Raw genomic sequence first — 14,750 nt, 5'->3', positions numbered from 1 at the left:
CTCCATTTGTGGAGTCAACCTCAACTTGTGCCATAATTATTATTTGTCATATATCGATTTGAGTATTAGCCCAACAAGGTGACAAGCTGACTTGATGAAGACCCATATATGATTTATCCCTTTGCTTGGAAAAGAGGCCAACTTGATGATCGCTTGCCCAACATTAATTAATAAATCAATAATAATTTTCTTCTATCCAATTTAAATTCTCACTTGGGGCAAGATGATTTCTCCTTGGGGATGTTGGGCATCTCTTTGGGGCAATTGGCTTTCTCTTAGGGAAATTCATCCCGAAGAGGCCCAAATTTCAACAGGAAACTCTAGTATCTCAGAAGAGCAAGATCCCAACAAAGAAATCCTCTTTTCCTTTCATAATTTCTCTGAAGGTTTCCTCATGAAACCAAGCTTCTCACTCCAAGAAGACACTGACAGAGTGAAGGGTACAATGATGATGATAAATGAAAGGACTCTCTCCTTCAATATTATATATGAGAGGAGGGAGAAAAACAATACTTCTGTGGGCCTATGCCCTTACAAGCAACCCACAAAGACAATGTAGGTTCCAGTGTTGCGAAAAGCGCAATTAAATCGCGCTTTTTTCCCCTCGCCGATTTAATCGCGCTTTTTACACGAAAAAAGCGGCTTTTTGCCGATTTTTTCCAAAAAAAAAACGCGATTTTTTCGGAAAAAAGTGCGGGGTATCGGGGCAGCGCGTTTTATAATGAGATTTTGGGTTTTTTGTATGTCATTTGGACAGTGGGCGCGCGCGGAAGGAGGAGGAGGTGTTGGAGAACAGCTGAAGAGGGTTTGTGACCAAATCTAAGTGCTTAGAGGACAAATTCAAGAGGAGACCACCGATTTCTCCATAGAAACGGTATGTTGATTAATTTTTTTTTGTTTTCTTTGTTTAAAAACATTGTTTTTCTATGTTTTTCATTGTTTTTCGTTGGGAAACTTCATATGGGCACCATTTTCCTTATGTTTTCATTGTTTTAAAGAATTTTTTGTATTTTTTCATTGATTTGGGATGGGTAACTTGGTATGACTATGGGAACCAATTTTTTTTTTTCATTTTTTTTAAACATTGTTTATGTTTTTTCATTGTTTTTGGCATTTTCCATTTGGTTGGGTAACTTGGGTTTGGAACTTTAGATTCTGGAAATTTGTAACTTGTAATTTTGTAAATGCTAAATTGTAATCCTAAATTCCTATTTCCTAATCCTTATTTTCCCATAGGTTTGCAAATTCAAAGTTCAAAAACAAACATGCCAAGGAAATTGGATCCTTTCTGGGAATATGGTGAACCTAAAGCTCCGAACGATAGACAAAACTTGAATTGCAAGTTGTGTGGAAAGGAGATATGCGGGGGGGTGTACAGGTTGAAGTTTCACCTTGCACAAATCCCTGGACATGATGTGGGGCCCTGTACAAATACAAATCCTGAACTTATCCAAAGAGCCATGAGAGCATTGGGAGAATTAGAGCACACTAGAGAGGCCAAAGAAGAACTCAAAAGGCAACTAAAAAGGTCAGCTGAAGGAAGTGGGCCAAGTGGCACTGGTTCTACTGCAGCATCAGTCAATCCGGTAGCTGCATCATCATTTTTTGTTCCTCGAACCACACCTGGTTCACAACCATCTATCGGTTCAATGCTAAAAAGAACTGAAAAAGAACAAGCTGACAGGTTGATGGCAAAATTTCTCCTTTGCAGTGATATTCCTTTTAGCATTGTAAGGAATAATCCATTTTTCCAATCTATTGTTGATGCTATTGCCAGTGTTGGCCCGGGGTACAAAATCCCTTCTTATCATGATTTCAGAGGCCGGATTCTTCAAAATGAAAAGCGTGACTGCACCCAAAGATTGGAGGATTTTAGGGCATCATGGGCACAAACAGGATGCACTGTTATGTCAGATGGTTGGACTGACCAAAAGGGGAGAACCCTTATAAACTTCTTGGTTAGTTGTCCCAAGGGGACTATGTTTATCAAATATGTTGATGCATCTCATCAAATCAAAGATGCAAGAACTTTATGTGATTTGCTGGATGTGTTTATTTTGGAGGTGGGTGAACAACATGTTGTCCAAGTCATAACGGACAATGCTGCAAATTATGTTGCTGCTGGTAGAATGCTTATGGACAGGCATCCTACTTTATTTTGGACACCTTGTGCTGCCCATTGTATTGATTTGATGTTAGAGGACATAGGGAAAATTCCCTTTGTCAAAGATATTGTTGACGCATCAAAAAGCATCACAAAATTTATATATAATCATACATCTGTGCTTAGCTTGATGAGAAGATTCACCAACAACAAAGAGTTGGTGCGCCCCGCCATTACACGGTTTGCCACGAGTTTCATATCTCTTCAATCCCTCTTGAATTCTATGTGGGATGTGAAGAGAATGTTTCTTTCAGAGGAGTGGCGTGCTTTGTCAATGAGCCGCAAACGAGAAGGAGAGGCCGTATACAGACTAGTTTCATACCAGGAAGACTTCTGGGCGGGAGTGCAGAAGGTGTGCGCCGTTACTGAACCTTTGGTAAAGGTTCTTCGGTTGGTTGATGGTGAGAAGCCCGCAATGGGCTATTTGTATGAAGCCATGGACAGGGCCAAAGAAGCCATTCGGGCCTACTATGATGATAAGGGAGATGATGGGTTTCATAAACAACTCCTTCTATGGGGAGTGATTGATGAGCGATGGAACAAAACACTCCATCGTCCCATTCATGCTGCCAGGCTTTTCCTGAACCCTGCATTTTCTTATGCATGTGGGTTTGATTTTGATGCTGAGATCATGGATGGATTCTTATCCTATGTCCAGAAGATGGTGCGATCTCCAGAACAACGTATAGAGATCTCTAAACAAATTGAGACATATAAGATGGCAGGTGGCACATTTGGCTTTGAGATGGCTATCACTGATAGGACGATTAAAATGCCAGGTATTTTTTAGTTTGTAACTTTGTTTCAAATTTCATTGTCTCTTCAAATTCCATTTTTTTCTTATGTTTATTTAAAATTTCATTTGTAATTTTGTTGTAGATGCATGGTGGAAAATGTATGGTGGCAGGGTACCCCTTTTGCAAAAGCTTGCCGTACGCATCCTCAGCGAAACATGCAGCTCCTCAGGATGTGAGCGCAACTGGAGTGTATTTGAAAAAATACACAACAAGAAGCGCAACAAGTTAACACTTAAACATTTAAAATATTGCAAATTTCCAAATAAATTTTTGAATTCATTAAACAATATTTTTTTTATAATATTAATTATTAATTATTATTTCATGATCTTTGTACAGGTTGGAGTCCCAGCGACTTAATGACATGGTCTACGTCTACTACAATCTTCGATTGTGGGTGAGGCAACTTGAGAGGACACCTGATGTGGATGCCATCTCATTGGATGGGATTGACACCACTGCTGCATGGAGGGTTGAGGCCGAGAGGCCTCTCATGGATTCTACTGATGATTGGTTAGTGCAGGATGTAGTGGAGGGGGAGGAGCAGGAGGAGCAGGAGGAGGAGGAGGTGACACCGCCTACCCGGGCTACCACTGCCACCAGTAGAGGACGTGGTCTACCTCCTGTAGCTCCTACTTCTAGTTCTTCAGCTTCTAGAGCACATCAGACTCCACTGCCATTTCCACCAGCACAGGCACCAGCATCTACATCTAGAGGGAAAGGGAAAGCTGTGACATTTTCTCGCAAGAGGGGCAAAGGAAATCAATAGGATTAGACTTTCATTTTATTGTATATGACATTATGACATGATGAGATACATTATCATATTTTTTGTTGATATTTTGAGGCTGAGTTGGGACTCAGGAGTCAGGACTTACTATTCAAGACATGATTCAATGTTATGTGTGATTTTAGCGCTAGAAATGATATTAAACATCTTATATATTAGTTTTTTTATCATATTTATGTGTCAATGTATTTATTTTATGTTGTAGATGGTTTAGATATTAAAAAAAATGAAAAAAAATGAATATTTTTGTACCAAACGATTTTTTCCCGCTTTTTTCCGCTTTTTTCCCGATTTTTCTGATTTTTTTCCGATTCGTTCCCCGCGCCGATTTAATCCCGCTCGCGCTTTTCACAACATTGGTAGGTTCACACATGTGGAGTGCTACACTTCAAAGGTACACATGTCAAGCTCCAAGGTTATCTCATCCACAAGAAAGAATTCAAAGGAAAAGGCACGCCAAAAGATGTCTCCAACACTCCTCCTACAAGCCTCTAATGACTCCAACTAACATCTTAATCCATGTACTCCATTGGGTCCATTCCCCCTGCATGAACACCATCACAACTAAGTTGCAGGAAACGTTGGAGAAGGGTCCGTTTCCGACCGGAAACGAAACGGAAACGAGGAAACTCATACCGTATGGTCGGGAAACGTGTTTCCGGCCGTACTAGCCTGTTTCTCGAGGAGGAAAAGTGGTTAGTACGGCCAGAAACGCGTTTCCAGGTCGTACGACGGAGTTTTCTTTTCTAAATTGACTTTTTCTTTTATTTTATTTTTTATTTTTTCGCTTCTAATTTTTTATTGGGCAACTAAAATATCTTCTGCATGCCTCTCAAGTTATAAAAAAGAGGATTTTTTGAGTGGGGCAGCCTAGTGTTGATATGCAGTTCATGGTAATGTTAAATTCTTAAAGTAAAAGGATCATCCTTTTACTTAAATTTTTAACATTACCGTGAAATGACTTAGGATGTTTGAGAGTGGTTTCGCCCTCATTGGATTTCATATGGAAAAAGTAGAATTTTGGATCTCACTCAAAATCCAGCAAACTTATCTGTTTTTCAGGGTTTCAGGATTGTGGGGATTGCAATGTTTCCATTGGATTTTGTCATGTACTAGGGTATGGAACTTGTATTTAATCAGGAGAACCAAGCCCTCTATGCAGGGGAGACTCCCAATAATCAAGAGCACGTAGGATACTAGGGTATGGAACTTGTATTTAATCAAGAGCACTAAGGTCGTTTGACTATGTAGGAGGAGACTCCTAATCAAGCACGAGACAAGAAATTAGAAATTTCTCGTGGCTGATTTTGGATATTGCTATTTTCATTATATGATCATTCATGAGTAAATGTGATGTAAATTTAGAGACTCATAGTTTATGCATTGACAATTTAATCATAATGTAATAAATTAGAATGTATCATATATGCTTTATGATTGCACATATTTCTTAAATGTCCTAATATCTATATATATATATATATATATATATATATATGTGTTTCCCTGTTTCCAAAATTTGGGGGGGTCACGTTTCGTATCGTGCCCGTTTCAGAAACTCGTACCCATTTCCCCGTTTCCTGCAACTTAGCATCACAACCTAGGTGTCCCCAAGTCAATTCCAAGTCTCCATGCAAGCATCGAAGCTACATCATCTTGCCTATGGCTTAATGCCCTCCTCCTAAATGCCAAACACTCCTCCAATGCTAGGTGTTTTCCAAGCTAACAACCATCTCCATATGCCCAGCATGTAGAACATCACCAAACTATCTGAAGATTTCCAACATCCTATAGAAGAATATCATGCAAACACCCAACTGAGGTTGAGCAACAACTAAGTCATCTCCAATGTGCAATACATCACAAACCATCTCCCATGTTCAAATCCATCATAGGCTTTCAAGGGGTTGATGATCGACCATGTACCCCACATTTCATGAAGCACCCACAAACATGGTGTACATTGTAAACACTTTCGTAGTAACCCCGAAAGCTAACAATGTGATCACATGGTGATCTTACAAATGAAATTTGCATATGTATTTATACACAACTCAAGAGGGGGGTGTCATCCTCAAGTGGGTTTATAGGCCCACTATGACTAGCCTACTAGGTTAGCCTTAACCACCTATAAATATGATAATGGAGTTGACTGGGTCACCTTTAAGCCAAACCTAGGAATACATTACAAGATAAGGTCAGTTGTCGCAACAAGTGAAGCTTACACCATTCTCAACAAATTATAACCTCTTTGGTATCATCCGTAACTACACCAATACTAAACTTTGTACTCTTTTTGTTTGCATCATTTTGATCTCTTAGCTACATAATTTTCATTTTATGTGATTCATAAATTTGCTTATAATATGTCAATAATATTTCATTCTCACAATTATGTACACCAACCCCAAGGCCATAGCATTGACAGTGATTTGCTTATCCATCCCATTTTCTGCATTTTGCCAAACAAAACGTTGTGCTTTCTTGTCAAGTAGTCACTTTCAAATCAATAACAACTCCACAAATTAGCAAGGAAATTGGCATCAACTAGCTTTCTAAGGCTATTTCCCATTAGCTGCCTTCAAATCATCCACTGCACATACCAAAAAACAATTAGTTCATTCCTATAGTATTGTGCATTACCAGATTTTGAATTAATTTGCAATAAATGCAAAGATTTGAAATTGTTAAGCGCTGGCTAAAGTATGCATCAGAACATGGGTAAAGGCCTAGTAAAGCTTATGTGGATTCATACATCAATGCAGGTATGGAATTGAGAAAATAGAAACAGTAAATCAAGTATAAACTAAAAAAATGCAAGCTAAATGTTTAAATTAGTGTTTACATTTATGTTTTTCTTTTAATGTTGTTTGATATTTGCCGGTCTATAGAACCTCTTTTCTTAAACTCAGAATTGAGAGTCAAATTTAAATTATTTAATGAGAATTGAAGCAAAATTTGATTAAAAATGTGAAGTTCTTAAGATTTGTTTCTGATTAAATAAGAGTTGGTATTTGGATGTCACACAAAATACATAAGATTACACTCACTTGAGTTCTCATCTGGCTCACTTCTTCTGTTGTCTTCTTGCACATCTTCGCCTTCCACATCAGCATCTGGAAGATCTGCATCCACAAGATGTTGGCTAAACTCTGACAAACTAGTTTACGCTTCTTTGAATTAAATAAGAAGAATAACATAAACAAAATAGCTTTAACAAACAGGCTTTCGCATAGAGTTCCCTCTAACTACTAGGATTTAAGCAATATTAAATATCTTTAACCTTTACATAAAAAGAAAAAAAATAGGAGAAACATGATGATCCAGGGGCATCACTATGACGTCAATTGTTAGCCTCTAGAAGGTGAAACAAACTCTTACTAAAGGGAGTGGGTTCCCTTAATTTAAATTTAGGACATAAAATTAGTTTGAAAAAAAGATTTGTTTCCCCAAAATCTGGATGTAAACATGTTTTTAGTTATATAGTTACTCTGTGAAAATTTGAATTGATTCGATCCATCCTTGGTGGATATTGATCAATCAATTTTGTTTGGTATTGAAAAATGTAATCGAGGAAGAGTAGAGATAGTTTCGTACAGGAATGAAGTGTTCTGGGCGTGGTGAATAAAAAAATGATGTTTTTATGATGTCTGGTTCATGATTTTCTTTCCAGAATTCTGAGTTCGATGGTTCGATTCTGTATTTCATTCCCAAGTAAATCCTGTAGATCAGAACATGTAATTCATCACTCTGTGTTTGATATGGATTATTAAAGTTTCAGAATTCAGTGTTTATGCTTAGCTGTGAAATTGATGTTGTTGTGTGCAATTGTTTAATATCTGACATTTATTACAGATTCTTGTAGGGTAAAGTATCAAACATTCATGATTTGACTCCAGATGCACTCCCTCTTCAGCGAACTGTTTGACTTGGATAGTACTGAGCATACAAGACTTAATGCATCATGATGAGGTAAGAGATCAAATTTGTTTGGGAGACAGAGACTATGGGTATTTAAAACCCTTCAACAAATTACGCAAAGTTATGGTTCATGTTGACTGCCTGCGGTGCAAAAAGAGCATTCAATGTTTAGTCACACTCGCAGGACTCATAGTTTGGTCATACACAGAACTGGGAGCTTATTAGAGAAGCCACAAATTTGATGCCTGCAAGAGCAGAGTCCGATCGTGTTTCTAGTTTGATGTGAATCGCTTAACCGCGCCAATTTGTGGATTGTGTTAGGTTCAGATTTAAAACCAAACCAAACTCGCTTGTAACATACAGAGATCCATATCACAGATTATGAGCTGTAGGTTCATGAGCGTATGAGAATTGGAATGTTCTTCCCATCACCTGCACAAATTCTAGTATCAGAGCAGGACTCAGTTCCTATAGGAAGAAGTTATGGTTCATGTTGACTGCCTGCGGTGCCAAAAGAGCATTCAATGTTTAGTCACACTTGCAGGACTCAGAGTTTGGTCATACACAGAACTGGGAGCTCATCAGAGAAGCGCAGACCTGGAACGAGGTTCCACATAGCAAATACCCTGATGGAAACCACAAATTTGATGCCTGCAAGAGCAGAGTCTGGTCGTGTTTCTAGTTTGATGTGAATCGCTTAACCGCACCAATTTGTGGATTGTGATATGTTCAGATTTAAAACCAAACCAAACTCGTTTGTAACATACAGAGATCCATATCACAGATTATGAGCTGTAGGTTCATGAACGTATGAGAATTGGGATGTTCTTCCTATCACCTGCACAAATTCTGGTATCAGAGCGGGAATCAGTTCCTATTGGAAGAAGGGAAGATTTCCTATGCCAAGAGATGGCATTCCGAGCCTGTGGGAGAGGACGAGGTGGAAGGAGACCTGTAGCTAATGCAGAGCTACTTGGAGAAGTGAGAAATCTCCAGGAACAATTGGAAGGCATGGAAATTGCTCAGCAACGTGATGTTGACATGGGAGATGTTAGTGATGCAGAAGAAATGAAGAAGAAGGATCTTCAACAGAAGATGCAAAGCCTGTTGAAGAGACTGGTGAAGTAAGACTGCTCAAATCAGTCTTAGGATCCAGTTCTAGACCCAAAACATAGGTGCCTACATATGAAGGCAGTTTAAATGTTTAGAGGTTGATCGATTGGGTAAGCACCATGGACAAGTACTTCGAATATAAAGAAGCCAATGAAGAGAAAAGAATCAAATTCATTGTGACCAGATTGAGAGGTCATGCAGTTCTTTGGTGGGATCATGTGCACACTGAGAGGAGGAACAAAGGCAAGAAAAAAAATTACCAACTGGGATTCGATGGTAGCCAAGTTGAAAGGTGAATTTGTACCTAAAGATTATCATCTCTCTTTGTTCAAGCAAATGTAGAACTTAAAACACAGGTTAATGTCCATTAGAGAATTCACTGAAGAATTTTACAAAATAAACATCAGGGCCAGATATGTTGAATATAACCCTGAAAAAGTTTCTAGATACATAAATGGTTTGAGTCTTGATATTTAAGATGAGATAAGCATGTTGTTTCAAAAGACTGTGGAAGATGCATACCAATTTGCCTTGAAGGCAGCTGCCTAGAAGACACAGTCAAAGAGGAAAGGGTCGAGGTATAGACAAAGGTAAAGGACAGCAGGCTGGAAAGTGTAAGTTTTTAGCACAGAAATAGGAGCCTGGCAGCTCAAACTAGCAAGGACAATTCTCCAAAGGGAATGAAACAAGATGAAGAAGACCTTAATAGAGGGATAGAGGTAGAGAATTCGCCTACAAATGTTTTAGATGCAATATAATGTACATAGATCATTTGAATGTCCAGGGAATGCACACATAGCTAAAGCTGATGAAGGAGATGTGAAGAGCCCTACAAATGAGAATGCACCAGAGGTTGGAGAGTCTTTATTGATGAAGAGAATTTTGCTGAAGCCAGCCAAGGAAACTAAAGAGTCAACACAAAGGAAAACTCTATTTCAAACTGTCTGCACGGTTAAAGGCAAGTGTTGTAAGGTGGTAATTGACAGTCGTAGCACTGACAACTTTGTGCCCACAGAGGCAGTTGAGAAATTAGGATTTAAGAGAACAATACACCCTACTCGAAGTAAGGTGTTTTCGTTGCAAAAAGGGCATCAGCTCCTGGTTACTGTACAGTGTGAAGTAGAACATCAAATTGGCAGCTATAAAGACAAGGTGTTATGTGATATCATGCCAATGGATGTCTGCCACATTTTGTTGGGCGGACCTTGGCAATATGACAAGAAGCAATGCATGACGGAAGGAACAATCATTACACTTTTGAAAAGGATGGAGAGAAGCATACACTGTTTCCATTGAAAGAAGAAAATACTGTTGAAGAAATCAGTCCCAAAGTTTTGCCAATTAATGGAAAAGAATTTCTGCAAAGAATCAAAGATGTGGAAGTAAATTTCGCTATAATTATAAAGTCGAAGGTAATTCTTACTAATATCAATTTGAATGAGTTACCTAAAGAAATTCATGACATGTTAGATGAGTTCACTGATATAGTGGTTGATGATTTGCCCAATACGCTGCCTCCAATAAGAAGTAGAAGTCACCATATTGACCTCTCTACTTCCTGGAGCCAGTTTCCCAAACAAAGCTGCTCACAGGATGACCCCAAGGGAGAATGAAGAGATCAGAAGATGGGTACAAGAACTGCTGACAAAGGACCAATCAAAGAAAGCTTATGCCCATATGCTGTACCTACATTATTAAGTCCAAATAAGGTTGGAGGATGGAAAATGTTCAATGATTCCAGGGCCATAAACAAAATCACAATAAGATATAGATTTCCATTGCCTCCAATGGATGACTTAATGGACTGTTTAAGTAGTGCACAACGTTTTTCAAAAATAGATCTGAAAAGTGGTTATCATCAGATTAGAATAAGAGAGGGGAATGAGTGGAAAACCGCTTCTAAGACTAATGATGGACTGTGTGAGTGGTTGATTATGTCCCTTTTCCGCGTGATCACTGTAGGGGAAACAATTGATTTAATTAGATTAAAATATGGTAAGGAGAACAGGGAGGGACTTTATAAAGTCAGATTATTATGTATTTACTTGCCCATGGTATTCGTGCCCATGGATTACTTGCCCATGGTATTGGCACCCACGGAATACTTACCCATCGTATTGGTATCCATAGAATACTTACCCATCGTATTGGGATGGCTAAAGATTATAAAAGGGAGCTCAAGATCACTCCTTAGGCATGCCTGGATAACTGATGGATTGTTTACTTTGGCAATTGGAGCTTGCTTTAGGGTTTGTAACCATGAGCATGATCTTCTTAGTTGGAGCAATTACGCACCCTCATTGATTAAAAATCACTGTTAATTATTACAGCAAGCTATATAGTATAATGATTGGTCTTGTCTGACCTAGCACTATAATATATCTCAAATGACTGTAATGATTGGATGACCCCTTTTGGCATCATGTATCAGTTTTGGTTCAGCATAACTTGCTATGTATTGATGAACAGTCAGAAGTATTATAGTCATGTATTGCTTTATTGCAGACTTGTAGCATTTCTGAGTCATATTCAATTCAATAAACTCTTGCTCATAAAGCCCGTCTTGTGGAGTATTTTCGGCTCTATGAATTTAAGCTAAATCTGGTCCAGTTCCGGAGAAGTGAAGTTGAGCTCCTGATGCAATCCATTTTTGAGATTGATTCAGATCACATCTGTCACCCTAAGTATGACTATGTTTGCAATCTCTGTCAACAATCTCTATTGTTGCACAGAGGTTCAGCTGCAGTATGTTATGCGTAAGGATTTGATGACTCATTGAAGTTAATATCGTATGGTTCTAATTAATGAATTCAGTGGCCACTTCAGAAATTAAATTCTTGTAAGCCATCTGTCAGATTTAATGTCACTGGCCCAGTTGGGAAATCAATCTTGATGATCTTCTATAGCATCAGTCTTCCGACATCCCTTGATCTTATCATCTTACGAAGATTCTCTTCCTACAGTAATCCTGAGGCACCAAGTACATTTTGCAACAGTATTGATCCTCTTTCTGGTTTGAGAAGAAACGTGTTATATCTACGATCTCAACATGTCTCTATAACCTCGTGCATAGGAATCATAGGAAGAGAAAGGGTTTGTTTTCGGAAGGTTCATCTATTAACCATCTTTGCAAGGAAAGCAGAGGTTCAATGAAGCCTTGTCTGTGGAAGATCGAAGAATATCAGGTACAAGCTCTTCATTTACAGACTCTTGGCCCTTATCCAGAGCACCAGTTCCAACATCAAAAGACTTGTGAATAGCAAAGGTACTTGTGACCCTTCACCCTCTAGGGCATATCATCACAAGCGGATGTCAATTTGGTTGGAAGAGTAAGAACCTGTTCTGAAGTACTTACATCTGCGGTATATTCATCTCATTTCTCTATATCCAATAAAGTTACGGAACCTCTGTGAATTATTACGGACCTGAATGTGATCAATTCAGAATCTGCCTTCAAGAAGAAAATTCATGACTATTGAGGTGTGGTTTTGGTGTATCTGTCCCAAGCATCAAACAATGATAGTACTATACATATTCATATATGTATGAGCTCTTTTGGAGCCGACCTGATCCAAGGTGTATCATGCAACAAGAAAATTACCAGCATACAAGGAATTCTCTTTTTTTATTTTTGGAGATTTGGTAGTAGTCCATTGTTTTGATATACAGTTATCAAGAGTTGTTATCAAGTATCATCACCTACTACGGAAGATCAGAGCCATAATCAAGGGAGTGTGACAGCAAAAGGTCTGGCCTATTGTCAGTTAAACTACTTCTTCAGAAACAGTTTCAAGTAGAAACAGTGTATGGCATCCTCCCTTGCAGCAGGCATCTAATATATTGTTGTTAAGGTTTGTCAGGCAGATCACGTGAAAGAGACTGCCAAGTGCATTGGAAATTTGGTGATAAGATAAGGAACAGGTTGATGAAGGCTAAATGACCAACTGAAGCAAGGCTTCAGAGGGAGCTATAAAATCCCTGTCAGAACAGTTGGATGACCTTGCCTCAATGTCCAAAGGAATAATAACAAGAAAAGTAGTAGGTTGCAGATTGCTCGATGTCTATGTTTTGGCAAGATCACTCTCCCTACATTCAGAAGGTACTATGGACAAAATATTGTAAATATGCAGTTATTGGAGATGTTTGCGCTCTCATTTATCAAAGTAAGAGGACGTTGACTTTCAAGATGGAAGACCTAGCCTTGATGCACTATTCCCTGTACTTAAAAGTCTGATGAGAAAGAGAAGTTGCTGGTCTGGATATATATATATATATATATATATATATATATATATATATATCTTATGCTAAGTTGCAGGAAACGTTGGAGAAGGGTCCGTTTCCGGCTGGAAACGAAACGGAAACGAGGAAACTCGTACCATACGGCCTGGAAACACGTTTCCGGCCGTACTCGCTTGTTTCTCGAGGAGGAAACGTGGCCAGTACGGCCGGAAAATGCATTTCCAGGTCGTACAACAGAGTTTCCTCTTCTAAATTGACTTTTTCTTGTAATTTTTTTTTATTTGTTCACTTCTAATTTTTTATTGGACGACTAAAATATCTTCTGGATGCCTCTCAAGTTATAGAAAAGAGGATTTTTTGAGTGGGGCAGCCTAATGTTCAAGCCTATGGCCCTAGTGTTGATATGCAGTTCATGGTAATGTTAAATTCTTAAAGTAAAAGTGACATTCTCTTTTACTTAAATTTTTAACATTACCATGAAATGACTCAGGATGTTTGAGAGTGGTTTCGCCCTCATTGGATTTCATATGGAGAAAATAGAATTTTAGATCTCACTCAAAATCCCGCAGACTTATCTGTTTTTCAGGATTTCAGGATTGGGGGGATTGCAATGTTTCCATTGGATTTTGTCATGTATGGAACTTGTATTTAATCAAGAGAACCAAGCCCTCTATGTAGGGGAGACTCCCAATAATCAAGAGCACATAGGATACTAGGGTATAGAACTTGTATTTAATCAAGAGCACTAAGGTTGTTCAACTATGTAGGAGGAGACTCCCAATCAAGCACGAGACAAGAAATTAGAAATTTCTCAGGGCTGATTTTGGATATTGCTATTTTCATTATGTGATCATTCATGAGTAAATGTAATGTAAATTTAGAGACTTATAGTTTATGCATTGACAATTTAATCATAACGTAATAAATTAGAATGTGTCATATATGTTTTATGATTGCACATATTTCTTAAATGTCCTAATATATATATATATATATATTGCGTTTCCCCGTTTCCAAATTTGGGGGGGGTCACGTTTCGTACCCGTGCTCATTTCGGAAACTCGTACCCGTTTCGCTGTTTCGTGCAACTTAGATCTTATGGATCCCTGTTATTCTTGACAAACACCTATCATATGCCTCGCTATAAAGACTTTGAATCTATCTATGGATGAGCCTATTGTTGTCTTGAGCTGGCAGTATAAAGAATTGAAAGAGCACATCTAGTGCTATATCTCTTGATTCGGTTGCTCTGGAAACACTATTGAGGTTGAATGTATATAGCAGCAAGTATGACTTATTATGAAGCCAGTTGGTTGAAAAGGTCCTTCAATGAGCCTTTTCTGCACACGCTAAAATCCACCGTTGTATAACTGTGATATTCTCGAGTGGGATTTATTTTTCAAAGAATCCATGTTCCACGACAGCTCCAAGTATTGGGTACCGCTTTATTTTGATACAGTACATTGGAAAGCTTCCAAGCTCCATCATTGTTGGTTGGATGAGCAAACTATCATCCTTTCATAGCCTCTTGGTAATATCAAGATTATATTTCTTCAGAAAGAGACTAGGAGTCATGGATAGACCCTACTAGGAGGGTCCCAGTTGAACATTGAGCTTTGGGAGCTCCTGGGGCTTGGGGTACTTCTTGAGCTATGAGCAACCATAGGGTGAGTGGTTCACCTTCCCCTGTGACAGTTGACATGTGTGTAGGGTGAGTGGTTCA

At 38.6% G+C, this 14,750-nt stretch overlaps 1 protein-coding gene across 4 annotated transcripts in view; it reads right to left on the bottom strand.

The window, feature by feature from the left end:
- Positions 1–14,750, bottom strand: part of LOC149238602 (uncharacterized) — a 349,551-nt gene that overhangs the window by 295,191 nt on the left and 39,610 nt on the right. For 3 of the 4 annotated variants that reach the window (XM_089373104.1, XM_089373106.1, XM_089373105.1), the window contains exon 3: positions 6,802–6,876. The exons of the other annotated variant lie outside the window; for it this stretch is intronic. In XM_089373104.1, coding sequence (XP_089229230.1) covers positions 6,802–6,876 — 75 coding nt within the window. The remainder of the gene's footprint in view (positions 1–6,801; positions 6,877–14,750) is intronic. 4 annotated transcript variants of the gene reach the window in all.

Source organism: Pinus tabuliformis, chromosome 8 (genome assembly GCF_031772625.1).
Source record: "Pinus tabuliformis cultivar Carrire ecotype Pingquan chromosome 8, CPIR1, whole genome shotgun sequence".
Taxonomy (NCBI): domain Eukaryota; kingdom Viridiplantae; phylum Streptophyta; class Pinopsida; order Pinales; family Pinaceae; genus Pinus; species Pinus tabuliformis.
Note: the sequence above shows the minus strand (reverse complement) of the source record. Positions and strands in the feature narration are given on the sequence as shown.